The sequence below is a fragment of the Lepus europaeus genome, chromosome 9 (assembly GCF_033115175.1).
Source record: "Lepus europaeus isolate LE1 chromosome 9, mLepTim1.pri, whole genome shotgun sequence".
Lineage (NCBI taxonomy): Eukaryota > Metazoa > Chordata > Mammalia > Lagomorpha > Leporidae > Lepus > Lepus europaeus.
Window position 1 is genome coordinate 61,279,394 of NC_084835.1, and position 19,950 is coordinate 61,299,343.

At 48.4% G+C, this 19,950-nt stretch overlaps 1 protein-coding gene and 1 non-coding gene across 2 annotated transcripts; both read right to left on the bottom strand.

Annotated features, from left to right (window-relative positions):
- Positions 1–9,619: 9,619 nt before the first annotated feature.
- LRRC30 (leucine rich repeat containing 30) lies at positions 9,620–10,525 on the bottom strand. Its single transcript, XM_062200224.1, has one exon. It carries the CDS (start codon positions 10,523–10,525, stop codon positions 9,620–9,622), a length of 906 nt encoding a protein of 301 aa, XP_062056208.1.
- Positions 10,526–16,050: 5,525 nt separating this feature from the next.
- On the bottom strand, positions 16,051–16,250 carry LOC133767406 (U2 spliceosomal RNA). The gene has a single exon (XR_009866876.1). It is a non-coding gene; the product is annotated as a U2 spliceosomal RNA (small nuclear RNA).
- Positions 16,251–19,950: the final 3,700 nt, after the last annotated feature.

The following is a 19,950-nucleotide window of genomic DNA, read 5'->3' on the forward strand; positions in this document are numbered from 1 at the left end:
GGGAGCTGTGGCTTATTCTCTCTTGCTGCCACTTGCATTGCGATGGTCTGTCTCCCTAGTAACATCTGTTACTAGGAAAAAAAAAAAAAAAAAAAAAACATGGTTTAGTTCCCAAGCCCACCCTCAGGTTCAACAATTACTAGAAAGACGTATAGATCCTAGAAAATCTCCCTCATTCATGGTTACCATTTATTACAGCTAAAGGACATACATGATAACCAGCAGAAGCAGCAGGAGCTATGGCAGAATCAAGCAGAGCCCAGGATCACGCTTCCAGTTGCCCTCTCTTAGTGGAACTGCATACAGGGTGCTTCCTTGGTGCAGCAGTGATAGGTGGCAATGGGTACAAAGTGTCGCCAGCCAGGCGAGCTCACCCGAGCCTTGGTGTTCAGGGTTCCCATGGTTGACCAGGCCAGTTGACCAGGCTGCCAAGGAGCTGCCATGTGGGTGATCTTAGTGCCAGTCCACAGTGATCAGAAGGATACAGTGTGGCCCAAAAAGACACTATTAGGACAGCCTCTCTGATGTGGCTCAAGACACTTATCTGGCAGGATGTTGCAACGGCTTGCAGGTCATCTCCCAGGCACTGGTCAAAATCTAGGCCACCCTTCGGATTGTGTAGGCTCTGGATGCCCGCTGAGCCCTGGGGCCTGCTGAGTCATCCCATGACTGCCCACGCTGTTCATCATGTCACATTCATCCCTGGCCTTTTTACAGTAAGCGACAGCTGTGAAGGAACCCCCTCAGGGGCGTAAAAGAAAACGAACCCGCTCGCTATGATCATTCTCAAATGGGGCCACTTTCCTTCTTCAGCTGTAGAAGACAGTTGGTCAAAATGGTATTGGTGGTGACAGATTAAAGTATAAACACTTTTTTTTTGAAAGGCAGAGTTAGACAGTGAGAGAGAGAGACCAAGAGAAAGGTCTTCCTTTTCCATTGGTTCACCCCCCAAATGGCTGCTATGGCCAGTGCACTGCGCTGATCCGATGGCAGGAGCCAGGTGCTTCCTCTGGGTCTCCCATGCGGGTGCAGGGCCCAAGCACTTGGGCCATCCTCCACTGCACTTCCGGGCCACAGCAGAGAGCTGGACTGGAAGAGGAGCAGCCAGGACAGAATCCGGCGCCCCAACCGGGACTAGAACCCAGGGTGCCAGTGCCACAGGCGGATGATTAGCCAAGTGAGCCATGGCGCCAGCCAGTATAAACACTTTTATCCTTCTTGGATAGAGTCTTTGTTTACACAGTTCCTGGAATTTCAGGATGAAAAACCCTACCTTTTCATGTATCTTGGCCAAGGACAGTGAAACCAGAACTGCACTTTGAATCCCTCAAAGTACTTACGGCAGCAAAATTTTTCAAGCATTCTTTTTTTTAAGATTTTATTTATTTATTTGAGAGGTAGAGTTACAGACAGAGAAAGGGAGAGATAGAGAGAAAGGTCTTTCATTCGTTGGTTCACTCTCCAAATGGCCACAAAGGCTAGAGCTGAGCCAATCTGAAGCCAGGAGCCATGTGGATACTGGGGGCCCAAGCACTTGGGCTTGCTTTCCCAGGTCATAGCAGGGAGCTGGATCAGAAGTGGAGCAGTGGGGACTTGAACCGTCACCCATATTGGATGCCGGCACCACAAGCGGAGCCACAGGTGGAGGCTTTACCCACCATGCGGCAGCACTGGCCCCTCAAGCATTCTTACCACAGTGGGGACTCAGAGCCACAGAGGAAAAAGAGCTTCTGGCATCCTATTGGATGGTAGGTGACTATAGATAATGATAATGCACTGTATGTATGTATTTTTTTTAAAGCTAAAAGAAGGGATTTTGAATGTTTTCAACCAGAAAGAAATCATAAATGTTTGAAGAGACTGTTGTCTGATTTGAACGTTACACAACGTACGCATGTGTCATAACATCACATGGTATCCCAAAAATATCTAAAAATTTTTATGAATCAGTCAAAAAGAAAAGGAAAAGCCATTTTACCAAGCGTAATTGTAAATTGCTCTCTTTTAATGTAGGGTGGTAGAACACAGACTACCTACCATCTTTAATTTTCAACTTGCACAAGGTAGACCCCATGAATTTGTGGCTTTGACCAAGATGGTGGTAGAGAGAAGAGCTGTATGATGAAGAATTTCCTGGGTACTCATTTGCAGAAGTTGCTTCTGAAAATATATAGTAAAATTCAGATATGGTCCACCTGTGCACGTGGAGGGGGCAGGGTTATGCAGGAGCCATGCATCTTATCACGAAGTTTTCTCTGCACACACCTTGGAACGCTGCTGTTTTGCCTTCCTTCCCTCCTTCCCTCCTTCCCTCCTTCCCTCCCTCCCTCCCTTCCTTCCTTCCTTCCTTCCTTCCTTCCTTCCTTCCTTCCTTCCTTCCTTCCTTCCTTCCTTCAATGTTCAGTCTCTGCAGGTCTTTGGGATTCTTTTTTTTTTTTTTTTAAGATTTATTTATCCATCTGAAAGGCAGAGATACAGAGAGAGAAGGGCTGGGGGAGAGAGAGAGCTGTCAATCATCCATCCGCTGGTTCACTCCCCAATGGCCACAATGGTTGGGCCTGGGCCAGGCCAAAGCCAGGAGCCAGGAGCTTCTTACAGGTCTCCCACATGGGTGCAGGAACCCAAGCATTGGGCAATCCTGCTGCTTTGCCAGGTGTTTCAACAGAGAGCTGGATTGGAAGTGGAGCAGCCAGGACTTGGGCCGGTGCCTACATGGGATGTGGCACTGGCAGGTGGAGGCTTAATCTTCTAGGCCACAGTGCTGGCCCCAGAACAGTGCTGTTTTTCAAAGAGGAAAGATTTTAGCTCTACCTACTCAAATCATAAGATTGCATTGAATTCAATAAAGTATTTCTTTGTATTTTTTTTTATATTTTTAAAGGAAATTATGTAATTGGGAATTTTATCTCTTCCAGAAACATAAATCAGGAAAGTTTTAAATCAATCCATCAACAAAACCAAACTTTTCCTTTTGAGCCTCTAACGCAATTCTGGCAATTTGGATGAAGGTCTTCAAGTTCATGGATTCACCCTAGACACAGGCCTAGCTCTTTTTCTGTTTTGACCACCAGTTGAAATTAAAATTATATTGTCTCTAGGCCTGCCAGGAGATGCTAAAGCACTCCTACAGAGCTTGACCCCTCTCCACAATGTTCTTTGCTTTTCTTGAGTTATCACAATCATTAAATGCTCAAGTTTCAGGGCCAGCTCTGTGGCATAGCAAGTAAAGCTGCCGCCTGCTGTGCAGGCATCCCATTTGGGCTCCAGTTCAAGTCCCTGCTGCTCCACTTCCTATCCAGCTCTCTGCTATGGCCTAGAAAAGCAGTAGAAGATGGCCCAAGTCCTTGGGCCCCTGCACCTGTGTCGGAGACCGGGAGGAGGCTCCTGGCTCCTGGCGTCGGATGGGCACAGTTCCAGCCATTGTGGCCAATTGGAAGACCTCTCTCTCTCTCTGCCTCTCCGCTCTCTCTCTGCCTTAGCCTCTCTGTAACTCTGGCTTTCAAATAAAATAAATAAATCTTTTAAAAAAAAAATCTCAAGTTTCTATCTACTGAGACGTTAGAGACAGAAAAAGTAAAAAAAAAAAAAAAAAAAAAAAGAGAGAGAGAGAGAGATCGACAGAGAGAATTTCAAAGCTAAAATGAGTTTAAGTGTCTCAGATTGTAGACACCTGGGCCCCAGAGAGGCGAAGAGATCTGTGTGTGCTCACTCACCGTATCATTCAGTACCTGATTTCTGTCGAAAATGCCTGATGGTCTCCAGGGGCAGAGCCAGGAAAAAGACCAGCAGCTGATCTGTGGCTCAGCGCTCTCCTCTCTCCAGGGGGCACACGTTCTGCGGGACCACCTTTCCTCCAGGCTGCCTTATGACCGGGAAGACCTGCAGGACTCGGGGGAGCTCTGCCTGCCAGGCCCTACCCTGGGCCCACTGAGCCTGAAAGTGTACCAAAGGCAGCTGGGACTCTAAACTTTTAACAAGAGCCCAGCTGAGTCTCATCAGGGAGCCCGGGTGGGGCTCTCATTGGCTGACCAGCTTCAAGGCCCTCCCACCTTAGGCTGCCCTCTTTCCATCGCCAGGCTCATGGCCCTCCTGCAGCAGGTGGATCAAGGAAGCACCTGCTCAGCCTTCCCCAATCTGAGTGAGCGACAGAAGTGCCACCTCCTGAGCTTTAAGCAGGTGAGCAACTCAGCCTCACCAGACCAACTTCATCAGTTTCCCAGATGGAGGCCCAGCCCAGGGATTCTGATGAGCAAGCCAGTGCTGAGAAGCACCACTAACCCAGGGTCCTTTCAGAACTCTGGGGAAGGACCCCGGTCCCCATGGGGCAGAGGACAGGCTGGAGAGTTCCTTTCCCAGCCAGGTCACGCGACACCACCGCAGATGTTAATATGCCCTCTCTCCCTACATGCGTCTGCCCTGCAGCTCAGACACTGGTCAAGAAGCGACAAATGCCACAAAGATGTCACAGAAGTGATTTTCTCAAATTTTCCATCAAGACAAAGCAAAACAAAGGAACTCCTGCATCTGTAGCTGCCCTGGTGGGCTACATGCTCCCCACACCATACCTCGGCCATTCTGCAACCTCACCTTCACACTCGTGTACTCAAACCTCAGGGCAGTTGTTCTCAGAGCATTGCACTGTGTCTAACTGAGCCTTGTCTTCTTTGTCCCTGGCCTTGGGATCCCTGGGGGGTGGGGTTGGGAGTAGGGGACAGGTTGTCCCATCATTGTGTCCCCAGCACCTGCACAGTCTCCAGACACAGAAACTTGGGAAATTCCATGTGGTTGACAGGCACAGCTCAGTCTGGAGCTTTTCCTACCACCCCACAGAGTCTCTTATCATGCACGCCTAGGGTGGTGGGCATGACATTCAAGAAACAGGAAAAGGACAGCCTTCCCCAAAGGGCCGTGGGACATTGAGGGACTCAACTCCCAGCACTGAAGAGTATGGGTGGTTGTGTGACGTCCCGTCAGTGTCAATAGCCAACCCTCACAGCCTACAGACTTGTGTCTCTCACAATACATGTATCTGTAGAGTATGGGGAAATACTCTGAGATGACTTTAGCTTGCCTTTTCGTTCCTGGCCGGGTTGAAATAAGGAGTCCAGACGAGCAGAAATTAAGCTCTCTCCTTGCAAGTGGATTCCTCTGACACTACTAAAAAAATCTGCAGAGCAAGCTTCACGCTAATGACTGTCGGTTATGCTCGCCTAATGATGCCCAAGCTCCTACAAATTCATTATGAGCTCTCTCTGCTTCCCCTTTTTATTACTAGCCTGTCCTTCCTCTTTATCCACCCCTCCTTTAATTAGTAAGGCTTTGGATTCAGTGTAAGTTGACAGATAACTTAAAAGGAACAGTTGTCTAAGATTCTTTTCTCAATGAGGTCAGAATTGTTTCCATTATTGGTTAAAATAGTTTTCATGTCCCCCCTACGTTTTGTTTCATGTCTGTAAAATACGAAGATACTTCAAAAAGTTCATGGAAAATGAGCTTAGACAGTTGTCACCATGGTGAAGTCAGCCCTTGAGGTCCCCACATCCCATAGTGACATGCATCACTGCACTCCCAACTCCAGCTTCCTGCTAATGCGCTCTCTGGGAACCATTAGGTAATGGCTCCGCAGAGCCCCTGCCACACAAGTGGGAGAAGGAGCCTGAGTCCTTACCTTCTGATTGTGGCCTGGCCCAGCCCTGGCTGTTGCAGGCATTTGGGGAGTGAATCAACAGATTTCTCTTAGACTGGCTGCCTGTCTGAATAGAAAGGCTGTGTAAATAGAGTACATTATTTATATTATGCTGCATTTACATTAATGTACTCTATTTACATTATACTGTACCATTTAGGGGAAAATTGCAAGAAAAATAGTCTGCACATGTTCAGTCCACATAACATTTTTGTCTCAAGTGTTTTCCATGCCAGTTGGTTGAGTCTAGATTGGAAGCCTGTGAACACAGAGTACCCTATTTAGTAGCTTCATATTGATGTAATGTAGTTGCTTGAATTTTTGCTTGTTTTGTTCTAGATCATTTCCTAATGATTTAAAAAAGCGACAACATCCAGACAAAGGACTCTCCTGACCTACGTGTATCACCAAAAATGCCCCCAGCCCAGCCTGCGGGCCTTCCTTGCCGCGTCGTCTCAGGCTGCGGATGGCCGAGTGTGTTTCCACTGACTTCAATCTCCCTCCGCTGCAGTGCGTGACTATCAAAGCGCGTATGCACTAGGTGCTGTGCAGCATGTGACATGGACTCTCAAGATGCAATGATCCACTATCAGAAGAAAAGGGTTTGGTTTACCGTCTCCCTCAAATGAGGACCGCACTCCCTCTTGTATCTTGTCTCCGACACAAGCAAGGCTTCATTGTGCGATCCAGATGCCTGGCCCTGAAGTCACTCCGTCTTTGGTTACTACAGAAAAGCAGTCAATTCACCAAAGCCTGAGAATGGGGTGTGTTTCTTCTATTAGCCGTTTATTAAGTCAACAAGCTGAGCAATGACTGCATTTTTCTTTCTAACGTGTGGAAGCATTACGCATTTCGCAGTATTATTCCCTGAGCAGATGTCTCTTTTCACCATCTTCTTCCTTTCCTAGGAATATAAGGTTTCTTTTTCACTGGGGGATTTGTAAGCTGCAAGTACTTTGCAAGGTGTTCCTGGACAAACAGAGACGTGAAAATCACAGCATTATCCACAACGCGAGCCGCCAGCCGGTCTCATCAAGCCCTCAGTTAGTTCGTATTCTTTGGCTGAATGTACTCCGCCGCCCCTGAAATCATCCTCTGTGCTTTGATTCCAGAAGCTGTAGAAATACCTGGGAGTTACTTGAATGGGGCAGTCGTCGAAGTACAAAAGATAAGCAAGAAGCCTTTCACAGTCATTCAGCGAATGGCAGAATTTGACAGCCAAGATTCTAAAGGTTATAGTGAATCCCCTCCACATTAGTTTTGAGTAACTAAGCCCATTCACCAGTTTTGTTGCTCAGCACATCCGTTCACCAATAAAAAGAAGCATTCAAAAAAAAATCAATATCTAAAGCCCATTAGGCAACTACCACGCATTCATGGTTTCCTCCAGGCTGATGTTAACAAAGAAATCCCTACTCTTCTAATTTTGAAAGCCCCCAGTGGAGGCTGGCCACCCCATGGATATCTTTTTTTTTTTTTTTCTTATGAAAAGTACAATGCTCTCTTGGGTCACCTTCAAAACAGGGTTACATTCTTTCCCAGGGGTAGAGTTACTGTGGGATCAAGTCACTGAGAAAGGTTGGCGAAGACAGAAAATGATTGCTCAGCGAGAACAGTGCAGGGCTGCCGTCTTTCCCTGTGTTTCTGCCCTTCCCAAGGTCATGGACATGCAGCTTGGGCCCAAATGGATCTCTAGCAACGCACATCAACACGCCTGATCCTGGCGCACGCTGCTGTTTGTCTGACAGCTGCGTGTGCTTCAGCCAAGGCTTCAGCGTGGGTGACCTATCCAGGCCTGCAGAGGAAAGCTCACCCTACAATTTCCCACTGAGTCAGGAGGTCAAGCAGGAATTCCACTGATGTCTTTAAATAGTCCTGGCTGCCATAAGCTACCATGGGAGAGGACTTGGGAGTGTGCCGGCAGGGATGTGCTGGTCTCCAGTTGTTGCTGGAGGGAACTTGAGAGGGGACTTCCTGAGCTGCCTCCAAGGGACCCTGCCCGGTAAGGTCTGTTTGCAATGGTTCAATAGACGAGCTTGGGCACAAATGTGCTAATGGGATGGTGGCATCTGATAGCAGCAGGAAATAGCTTCCTTTTTTACGGATGGAAAAATTGACTTTGGGCTGTGTTGGGAAAATCACTCGCTCCTATGAATAGGTTACATGAACTGCATTTGAGAAGCCCTGGAAAAAGCAAGCAAGCAACAACTCCACAGTACAGTGGGGTAAGCTCAGAACCACAGAGTGAGCAGCCATTACTTTGCTGCTCTTTACAAATGGGTGGGAACAAGTGGGGGAGATGTTAGGGCTGGATGACAGCAGTGAGTGAGGGGTTTGGTCCGCTCATCGCAACCTCATTTTTTTGTTTACTGTTCTTTGGTCCATGAGACTAGTCTACACCAAGTGGTGTGTTACTCTTTTCTTGTATCTCTCTTCAGCAGGGATCTCAGCTTACCACTCATGTGGGTCTGTCTCTTTCACTGAACTGGGAGCTCCCAGTAGAAGAAACAAAATGTTACTCCTCTGAATTTCCTAACTCAGTATCCAGACTGCAGAGAGTGCTGATAAGTCAAAGTTTAATTGAATGAAACTAACCGTAATAAGAAGTTACACAAGTCTTTGCAACAACCAACCCACGATCCCGAGTCTTGATAGCATTTGCTTTATTCTGTAGAAAAAAGTGACAAGGAACCAGAGCACCTGGCTCCGCACTGACCTGAAGGCACTGTCCTTTCTTTACTGCCACCTGGCCACCTTCTCATTCTCATTCTTTAACTCGGAGTGCGTATCAATGTCTTGGGGCTCCTGGCTGCTACGATCTCCATGAGATCCAATGACCCTGCTGCAGGAACACACATTGCTCATCCTGCTGCCTGTGTTTCACTAACAGCTGTGCACTCTTAAAATAAAAAACAAAACAAGTTTCATGCCTTCACAGAGCCTGCTCTCCAAAGAACTTTTAAATGTCACTAATTTTTTTAAAATATCTACACATGAAGGCCAAGCAGCCAATATTCCGTCCTCTGAATTTTCAAAGGGCAATTGCATATCTAGCATGGTTTTTCTACACCTTGCTGCCTGCTACCTGCCTTTTGGCCATTATTTTCCCAATTACTAGCTTATCTCCGAGAGGGCAAATCAAGGAAAGGGGAAAAGTGAATTAGAAAAGGATAATTTGACTATGGGCTAGGATCGCTAGAAAAGAAATTCAGGAATGTGACTAAGGTTGGAAAAGGGCTTGTGAAAGACAGTTGAAACTGCACAATAACATTGCCTCATAGTTATCATCTGAAAAATCATCACCCTGTTACTCACCACCAGACATAAACATAAGCAGGCTGATTCTTACTCTACAATCATTTAAAAAATTTCCTATGATTATTTCCCCAGAACTCCAGGGACAAGCTTTGCCTGGTTTGGTCCTGGGCAATGGAGCATGGCTCCGGCTTGCCCTTTGGTCCCAAGTAATGCTTGATGGAGGCTGTTGGAGGAACGTGTCTTGCTATTGCCACCGGCCATCGGTTGCTGCTTCAAAGATGGAAAGCACCTAAAAGCAGAAGTCCCCAATGCCCCCAGACCATCCATGGCACACAGTATGTCCTGGTTTGCCTTTCGCATGCACACCTGTTGTCCATGCTTCCCAAGAATCTCAGTACTCCTCAGAAGACTCAGAACAGTTCGATCTCTCTGGAGAAAACTAAGAGCCTGCTTCCATTAGTGCGTGGATGAGGTGAATATAACAATCGGAGGTTCTTAAAAACAGAGAGTGAAAAACACAGGCTTCCCCCGATGGATATTCAACCACTGTTTAGTGGCTATTAGCAAAAGCATTGAAATATACTAGCAGGAAGAGTAGGTCGTTTGCTTTAGAGAAGCACCGGAAGTGACCGAGTGCAGAGGCGCTGGCTCCCGTCCATACTCCCGGTGCCCACATCAGTTGTGTTTTTTCTCTTTCAGGTAGCTGAAGAGCATCTCTAGGCCCCCCTCCACCAGCTCTGGCAACGGCTTGGATAAGGGATTATGGGAAATGTGGAGCCCCTTGTCCATAGGGTTCCACGCGATCCTTGTCAGTCTACCCAGCAGATAGAGCTCGTCCGGGAGGGTCTGGATGTCGTTGTTGTTTAAGTTCAGCATCTCCAGGCTGGAGACGAGGCAGAGCGACCTTGGGAAGGAGTGGATGTTGTTGCTCTCGGCGATGAAGATCTGCAGGCTGGCCAGGCACTGGATGCTCTCGGCGATGTTCTCCAGGCGATTGGAGCCCACGTGCAAGAAATCCAGCTCCTTCAGCGAGAAGACACACACGGGGATGTGTGCAAAATAGTTGTTGCTGAGGTTCAGCTTCCTCAGCCGGGAGAGGTCGGCGAGGCTGGCGGGAAGCTGGGACAGGCAGTTGTGGGACAAACTCAGCACCTCCAAGTTTCTGCACAGGCTCAGCTCCGCCGGCACCTCGGTCAGGCAGTTCATGTTGACGAACAGGACCTTGAGGCTGTGGAGGAGGCTGACTTCCCTGGGCAGACTCTTCAGGCGGTTCCCGCACAAGTTCAAGACCACGATCCGACTCAGTCTCCCCACCTCGGGCGGAAGAATCCGGAGCTGGTTGTGCGACAGATTGAGTTTCTGGACCTCCGAGAGGCCCCACAGAAAGTCGGGGATGTCTGTCATTCCTTTGGTGACCAAGCTGAAGCTGATGTGGCGCATGCCCCGCTTCAGCAGGGACCGCGGGTCCCTTCCCAAGAGCACGGTGTCATCCCAGGGAGAAAACTTCTGTCCCCTCCTGAGGAGCAGCATCCCCTTGGGGTCCTTGTCCTTGGAGTTGGTCCTCGACTGTCTGGCCCCCATGGCCGTTTTCTTTCCACTTGCTCTCCGCTGTCACCTCCGAGACTGTGAGTTTGTCCTGCCCCAGCTGCTGAAAGCCAGGCTGTGGCAGGCAGGGAGCAGGTGCACGGGTGAGAACAGAGTTGCGGCCAGTAGGACCGAGCGTGGACAAAGCTGATGGTCCGGCCTTTCGGTGTCCCTGGGTGGCTGTAGGCGTCGTGCCTTTCCCTGAGGGTGGGCTTAGGTGGTTTCTCTCCGAGCAGCCAGGCGGTAATGATATCCTTGCTCCTGAGGCTGCAGAAGAGAACTGCTCAATTCCCTCTGAATGCCACAAGGCAGCTGTCACTGTCATTCTGCCTGAGTTTTATTGACCCGCAGTGTGCAAGCAGGTCACAGGGCGGTTGCGTATAATTTTACCCTCCCAGCTTTTCTTGGGTATTATGCTTGAGCACAGTGATTGGCAAGCCCATCTCTCAAAAGAAGCAAAAGTGGAAGAAGCAGGCCACACAAACAGCAGTCCACCTGGGCGCTCCTGGAACCCCTCCGGATAGCTTGAGAGTGAAACCGGGGTGGTCGCTGACGACAGAGGGGTGTTCCCCAAGAGGGTGTCATCCAGGCCTGTCCCAAACATTAATCAAATGTGTTATTCGTGAGAAAATAACAAAACCCGGAAACTTCCAGACCTAAGGATTTTACAGTGTGCTTGTAAGAGGTGATTTTTGAGGCAGGAGTGAAAGGGTGTCGGGACACTTCACTCCCATGTCAGCCACAGGAGCCCTGGGCTCATCTGATTGGCAGTGGACCCTGGGACCTAATCTCCCCCAGCCAGGAGCTCACTCTGGGTCAGGGAATGTGCAAGTCCATTGCCATGACTGAGGCCCAGTGCCTGGGCAGGCGAAGCTGCAGATTGCAGGCAATGGGAGAGTTCTTCCCTCTCCCCTGGCATCTGAAATGCCTAACCTCTTTCAACTGAGCGGGCCCCAGGGATTCTTAGACAAAGGTGGAGATTTTGGACACTCTTGCAATGGTGCACTTGAGTGTCCTCGCTGTCAGTTGGTGGTGGTGGTGGGGGGAGCTGTAATGTGGCTAAATGTGCATGCCAAGTTTTTGGTGCATATCAAGCCTTATAGAGTCACGCACCACATCCAATACTACAGTGGTGGCCCACGTGTGTGACTGTGGTTCTATAAGGCCACATGCCCTAGTGGCATTGTAGTCATCTTAGTTTGTGTATGTATGCTCTGATGTGCATTCACTTGATGATGAAAGCGCTTAACGAGACATTTCGCAGAACGAGTATCCCTGTCACTAAGCAGTGCGTGACTGTATGAGTCTATGCAAATTCACACAGCAGTAGATTTCTGTTGCTAAAAATGAGTTCTGCTTCCATTTTCCTTCAAAAAGTATGAGAAATGGTGCTTGGGTATCTCAAAGAGGAGTCAATAGCAGGAGATGGGATACTCTGAGAAAGAATTGACAGCTTTATTCTCTCTTTTTTTAAAGATTTTATTTATTTATTTATTTGACAGGTAGAGTTATAGACAGTGAGAGAGAGAGAGACAGAAAGGTCTTCCTTCTGCTGGTTCACTCCCCAAATGGCCGCAATGGCCGGAGCTGTGCTGATCCGAAGCCAGGAGCCACGTGCTTCTTTCTGGTCTCCCATGCGTGTGCAGGGGCCTAAGCACTTGGGCCATCCTCCACTGCCCTCCCAGGCCACAGCAGAGAGCTGGACTGGAAGAGGAGCAACTGGGACAAGAACGCGGCGCCCATATGGGATGCTAGCGCCGCAGGCAGAGGATTAACCAAGTGAGCCACAGCGCCGGCCCCTGACAGCTTTATTCTCTATGACAATCATCTCTCTTCTCGCTTGGTACATTTTTTTCCAATGAATATGTTTTCAGCACTTATCAATAGCCAAGATTTATTGAATCTTTACCTTTTTTAGTTTGTTTTAAAGGCAGAGACACAGAGACAAACAGACAGAGATCCGCCATCCACTGGTTCATTCTTCAAATGCCCACGACAGCAGGGACTGTTCAGGCCAACAACAAGAGCCCAGAACTCAATCCAGGTCTCCCATGTGGCTGGCAAGTACTCAATGACTTGGACCATTACCTACTACCTTCCAGCGTTCACATTAGCAAGAAACTGGAATAGGAAGTGGAGCCAGGACTCTAGCTCGGGCATTTTGATATGGAATGAGAATGTCCTAGCAGCGTTTTAAGTGCTGCACCAAATGCTTGCCCCTTACTGAATCTTTACTGCGTGAAAATCACTGGACCACGTACATATCCATATCCATATCCATATCCATATCCATATCCAAAGTGATAGCACAACTCCCCTAACTCATGGTTATTAACATATAGTACACTGACAATGCCTGATGGGAACTCCAAAATTGATCATTGTTCCAGAAATGGTAGACACATATAGTTCCCACCTCCACCTGTAAACATGCCCCAGGAGTCTCTCAATGGGCATTCTCCATGTGTTTGATTTTTATTCTGACCTTGAACATGAACTTTACAATTTCTTCAAGGCCAATCAAACCTATTGCTGTGAAGCAACCCTCATTCATCTTCCATTCGCTTTATATTTGCAGTACATTTAGTTCTGGCACCATGGTAGACATTTTTATATGTTCTATTTGATATTGTAAGGTGGGTAAAGTTTGTATTATTACCGTTGTGTTAAACATGAGGAAGCCAAGAGACAGGCCCCTTGAGACGCCACTTGGGAAGCGTGCATCCCGCTATGGAGTGCCCGGTTTGAGTCCTGTTTCCTCTGCTTTTCATTCCAGCTTCGTGCTAATGCACACCTGGGAAGCAGCAGGTGATGGTCAAGTGTGTGGGTTCTTGCCACCCATGTGGGAAGCCATGATGGAGTTCTAGGCTTCTGGCTTTGGCCTGACCCAGCCTGGCTCTTGCAGACATTTGGGGAATCAGCAGATGGAAGGAGTCAGGAGTCAGAACCGGAATACCTGGGCATTGATCCTGTTGGTGACACTGACTGCTTTTGTGTCATTTAATGTAGCTGAAGCTTAGCTTCCTCATATATATCGTATGTCTTTTCAATTTTTCTTCATTTTCCTCTTTCTGTAATTTGAAAAGCTACTTAGCTTGTCTGTGTTCCACTTCCTCATATGTAAAATGCAGGCACTAAGTGTGGCTAGCCTATAAGGTTGCTATGGAATGAAAGGAGTCAGTGTTCAAACAATACACAGAGCAGGGCTTCGTACACAGCCAGGACACCTGCCAGAGCACAGGGAGATGGTCACTTCCACAGCCCCTGAGCACCTTCACCAGCACAATACCCCTCCTTTCACCCACGCCACACCCAATCAGCTCTTCCTGGGGCACCTGCACTTTTCTAGTACACAAAACACTTAGGGACTGTTTCTCAGGGAGACTCAAAGTGAATAGCTTTTCTCTGTACGTCAAGTTCTTCCTCCAAGATCATTTATCCTCATTTCGTTCACCATCTCATGTCTCAGCTCATGTTTGCTGTTGGCTCAATTAGAGCTCCAGCTTCTTGTTCGCCCAGAGTCCTAGAACAATTCTGAGGACACAGTAGGCACTCACTCAATGCTTGCTCTTGGCTCCACTGGAAACTGGATGTGAGAAAAGAACAATACAAAAGGCAGTGGTATCCTGTTTGCTTTGCATTGCTTCCTCAATACTGCATTTTAATATGTGCCTGTGAACATGTGCCTTGGAACATTACCCCGTCCTCTGGGCTGAGCTGCTCACAGAACCCGGATTTAACCTCCAACCAAAGCATGTCAGACACAAGTCTATTTCTCCTGCAGGAGGGGCCTTGGCACCTTCGCATGAGTCAGGGCTGCTCAGTCTCTCTGTGCCTTCCCCTGGGTTTCCTCTTCATGGGTCTGTGGTGAAGATCCATGCAATGACATAAGTAAAACAAGCAACAACAACAACAACACCTGCACCACCTCTAGGCAGCCTAATGCAGTCCATCCTGCCTTCTGTGGCCTACCAAGTTCCAGAATGTTCTAGAAGTCTGTTCACATCAACCCACTGCTCAAAGACACCCCCCAGTGACACACCTGAGCCCTCAGACTGCCCATGTAGTTCATGGTCACACACCTGCCTGCATCGCAGTCTCTTAGCCTAGTATCCACCCCCGCCCCCAACACACATACTCTTGACATTCCAGCAACACTGAAGTGGTAACTGGCTCCTCTGCCTGGCCCTGGGCTTCACAACCCTGTCCCTTTGTTCATGCAGGTCCTGGACTCCATGTGGATTTCACTACAAATGTTTCTGGTAACACAAGGCAGAGCCACATCCTCAGGGAACCCATCGCTGTCCCCTCACCTTCCCCCTGGCCTACCTGGCAACCTTTCTCCCTTCCCAGAGCACCCAAGGATTACCTTTGTCACAGAGTTCATCAATCTATAGAGCAGCAGGGACAATTTCACCCCTAAGGGGACATTTGGCAGGGTTTGGAGATATATTGGGCCATCAACTGAGGGCGAAGGGCCTGTTACTGACACCTAAGGGGTAGAGGCCAAGGGTATTGCTAACACCCTGCAATGCCAGGACAGTCTGCAGCAGGAAAAATTACCTGGCCCCAAACCTCAAGAGTCAGAGGAATGCACTACCCCTGGGAATTCTGCTCTGGTGCCAGTCTCTCCACCACATTATAAACACAATTCTCAAGATTCTCAAGTCTGGAGTTAAAGCTTGCATATATAATTTATTTTTTAAAGGTTGAGTTGTTCATTTGAAAGGCAGAGTTACAGAAAGACAGGGAGAGAGAGAGAGAGAGGGAGGGAGAGAGAGAGAAAGAGAGGTCTTCCATCTGCCGGTTCACTCTCTAAATGGTTCAGGGCCGGGCCAAGCTGAAGCCAGGAGCCCGGAACTCCTCCAGGTCTCCCACATGGTGCAGGGGCCTAAGTACTTGGACCATCTTCCAGGACACCCAGGACTCGAACTAGCCCCCATATGGGAAGTTGGGATTACAGGTGGCTCTTGGAGCTAACTGTTCTCCATCATGGTTTATTCCCCAGGGCCCAGGATATCACTTTATGTGTAATTCCTCCCCTGCTACTTCCTCCCATGTGTGAATCAAATACATTCTGTTTTGAGATGGTCACTACCTCTCCGTGTCCTATTTCGGAACCTCCACAATCAGAAATGTCGATGATCATTTGTCACCTGGAGTCAAACCCTTAGGTGCCCCAGAATGACCCTGCTGGCATTACGCTCAGGAAGAGAACCTGCACACAAGGCTGCTTCATGTCTTTGGAATGGGAACATCGATAGCTCCAGCCCATCACCCAATGGGATGCAGAAATCACAGGACAAAGGCCGGCGCCGCGGCTCACTAGGCTATTCCTCCGCCTTGCGGCGCCAGCACACCAGGTTCTAGTCCTGGTCGGGGCACCGATCCTGTCCCGGTTGCCCCTCTTCCAGGCCAGCTCTCTGCTGTGGCCAGGGAGTGCAGTGGAGGATGGCCCAAGTCCTTGGGCCCTGCACCCCATGGGAGACCAGGAGAAGCACCTGGCTCCTGCCATCGGATCAGCGCGGTGGGCCGGCCGCAGCGCGCCTACCGCGGCGGCCATTGGAGGGTGAACCAACGGCAAAAGGAAGACCTTTCTCTCTGTCTCTCTCTCACTGTCCACTCTGCCTGTCAAAAAATAAAAAATAAAAATAAAAAAAAAAGAAATCACAGGACAAGTGCAACTCAACACTTGATCTTAGCCAAAAGGCCGAGAAGACATGGGGGACAAGTGCAACTCTAAGAAAACATGGTGTCTACTTTTTGCTGGCCAACATTTTACAAAATCATCTCAACAAATCCAAATTTGGCTTTTTAAAATGCTGCCTTCAGAGTGAGACCCATTGTGTTATTCTGCTGTGTGAAGTGAGGCCCATCACTTGAGCCATCTGAACCTCAATTTTCCACTCTGGGACATGGGGATTTCTCTTGCAGTTTAAATAAGATGCGGCAGGTAAAGAGCTTAGCATGGGCCCTGACACACAGTAAAATAATTCCTAAGTAGTAGTGGTGATGAGCTACTGTTATTATTATCCTACTAGGGCTGTGTGAACTAACAAATGTGTATCTTTGTAGAAGCAAGAGGTAGGAACTGCGTTGTTCTGTGCATTTTCCTCCTGGGCCGACTCTGGAACTCCAGACCCCAGTACTCTCTGCGTCTCCTTGTTTGCTCTCCATGGAGCAGGTAACCAGTGAAGGCTCCCACAGTCCTGCTCATCTGGAACTGACCCATGAACTGATCTTCATGCTTCATGCACTGAAGGAAAGGTGGAATAAACAGGTGCTTAGATAAAAAGTCAAGGGAGTCAGCAAATCCCAAATCGGCATTCTGAACCTTACACCTGTGTCAGAAAGCAAGGTCAGACTTCAAGAGCCGGGAGAGTCTTTGTCACATCCTCAGCCCCCAGCTTCATTAAAGCTCCAATCTTCTTTAGACAAGTTTTAAATTAGTGTAATAGTGGGGGCCGGCGCCATGGCACAGTAGGTTAATCCTCCACCTGCAGCGCCAGCATCCCATATGGGTGCCGGTTCTAGTCCCAGCTGCTCCTTTTCCAATCCAGCTCTTTGCTGTTGTCTGGGAAAGCAGTGGAGGATGGCCCAAGTCCTGGGGTCCCTGCACCCACGTGGGTGACCCAGAAGAAGCTCTTGGCTCCTGGCTTTAGATCTGCTCAGCTCCAGCAATTGCGGCCATTTGGGGAGTGAACCAGCGGGCGGAAGACCTCTCTCTCTGTCTCTCCCTCTCGTTGTCTGTAACTCTACCTCTCAATAAATAAAATCTTCAAAAAAAAAATATAGTGTAATAGTATAGCTTAATCAATTGATAAATGTCTAAGAAAAAGAAAAACATAGCAACTAAGTTTAGCCTAGGGGAGCATATAGTCTCTTTAAAAAAAAAAAAAAAGGTCATTTGTTTGTTTATTTGCAAGACAGAGTGACAGACAAAGTAAGAGAGAATTCCTATCCGCTGGTTCACTCCCCAAATGCTCAAAACAGCCAGGGCTGGGCCAGGCCACAGCCAGAAACCCAGAACACCATCTGAGTCTCCCACGTGGGTGGCAGGGCCCCTCGTACTTTGGCCATCATTGGCCGCCTTCTCAGGCTCATTAACAGGAAGCTGGCTCAGGAGCAGAGTAGCTGGGACTTGAACCAGGCACTCCAGTATGGGGTGTGGGTCCGCAGAGTGAGGGCTACACACACTGTACCACAATGCACCCCCATACAGTCCCTCTCTGAGGGCCAGGCCTTTCTAATAGGAGATCTAAACCATGCACAGTGTGTGTTTAATGTATGTGCTGATAAATTATAATAAACAATAATCTCATTTCAAAGCTCCCCCAATCTACCTAATACAGTTTCAATCTCACATTTTGTCTGATCTAAATGAATTCCCATCCTCCTGTCGAAGAAGGGAGGCAGAGCAGCAAAGAGCCCAGACCCCAGTGTCAACAGAGATTCCACGCCCAGTTTCAAATCCTCGGTTAAGAGTTGGGTTTGGTCATTTTTTGCTTAGTCATTTGCTTAGTCATTTCTAGCTGTGTGGCCTTGGGCCCATCACCAGCCTCATTAAGCCTTTGGAATTGCTGTGATTTGGGTTTAAGGGAGATGAGGCAGGGTGACTGCCTCGCATGGCTCCCAGCACACAGTGAAGTAACTGTTGACTATCAGTGGTGATGACTTCTGTCATTATGGCTATCCTACCAGTCTTGTGACTGTAGGCAAATTTCAGCCTTGCTGAGCTTCTGCTTGCTTTGTGTTCGGAAATTAGAAATGGAACATGAGGCTGGTGCTGCGGCTCACTAGGCTAATCCTCTGCCTGTGGTGCCGGTACCCTGGGTTCTAGTCCCGGTTGGGGTGCCGGATTCTGTCCCGGTTGCTCCTCTTCCAGTCCAGCTCTCTGCTATGGCCCAGGAAGGCAATGGAGGATGGCCCAAGTCCTTGGGCCCTGCACCCACATGGGAGATCAGGAGGAAGCACCTGGCTCCTGGCTTCATATTAGAGCCAGCGTGCTGGCTGTAACGGCCATTTGTAGGGTGAACCAATGGAAGGAAGACCTTTCTCTCTGTCTCTCTCTCTCTCACTGTCTAACTCTGCCTGTCAAAAAAAAAAAAAATTGAAGAAGAAAGAAAGAAATGAAAGAAATGGAACACAAACAACACTGGCCCAGAGTTGGAGCCCCATAAGTGACACTGGACATCATTGTCTTGGTGATTACTTGACTTTAAGTGATTGTTCTTTAGCTTAAAGAAAGGGAGTTAATGCTAAAAACGTTAGAAATCCCCTGTGCATGTGAGAAGGGAATGAAAGAAAACAGAGAATAGAAACCACTTTGGGTATCTAATACAGGGAATGAAGTTTAAAGTTGTGTTCTGTTTTTTTTTTTTTTCCAAAGAGAGAGATCTTCCATCAGCTGGTTTACCCCCCAAATGACCACAATAGCTGGAGCTGGGCCTATCCAAAGCCAGGAGCCTGGAGCTTTTTCTGGGTCTCCCATGTAGATGCAGGGGCCAAAGTACTTAGGCCATCATCCACTGTTTTCCCAGGCACATTAACAGGAAGATAGATAAGAAGTGGAGCAGCAGGGACTCGAACAAGTGTCCGTATGGGATGCCGGCACTGCAGGCAGCAGCTTTACCTACTATGCCACAGTGCAGGCCTCTTGTGGCCTAACAGCTACCCTTAACAATTAATAATTACTTTCATCATGAATGAAGATTCCAGTCAGCACTGCTGCCAGTTATAACTTTCAAGAATGAAGCCATCAACTTGACCTGAAGTAAGCAGGTGAGGAGTATGAGACAGAAAATGATAGGATACGCTTGAGCTGGAAACTTCTGGCTGATTCAGTATAATCAGGGACAAAGCCAGGGGTGTTCACGCCACATGGTTCTGTTTATTCGCTCAATAGCATTTATGAGGCACTGGCTGGGTAGCAGGCCAGATGTCAGGTCCTAGGGATGCAAAGATGAGAAAGCCAGTTTGGAAACAGAGTAGAGTCAAGATCAAGTCCATATCCTTAGTGAATTCCTGCTGCTAAAGTCTAAACGCCTTCTTTCAGCATGAGGTTATGTGTGCACTAACAGAAACATGCCCACTTTTTTTTTTTTTTTTTTTGAAAGGAGCAGACAAAACAAGGGGAAGCTCTTGTAAGGATCAGGACAGCACGGCAGGATGTAGCCTCCAGGGAGGAGCAGGAGCTTAGCCAAGGAAAGAAGAGTGGCCCCAGGAGTGGCCAGGTCACTGTGCACAGTGGGAGGCAAAAGGCGGGACGGAGGGGCAGGGGATGGGTCAGAGAATGTGGACAGAGTTAGTGGCAGAGCGAAGACAGAGAAAGCACATCCTCTCGATGTCAGGATATTTCATCTCTAAGGAGCCCTTTGGAGTTGGTTAATGACTTGGCTGTGTCTCACGGTGGTTCTGTTCCA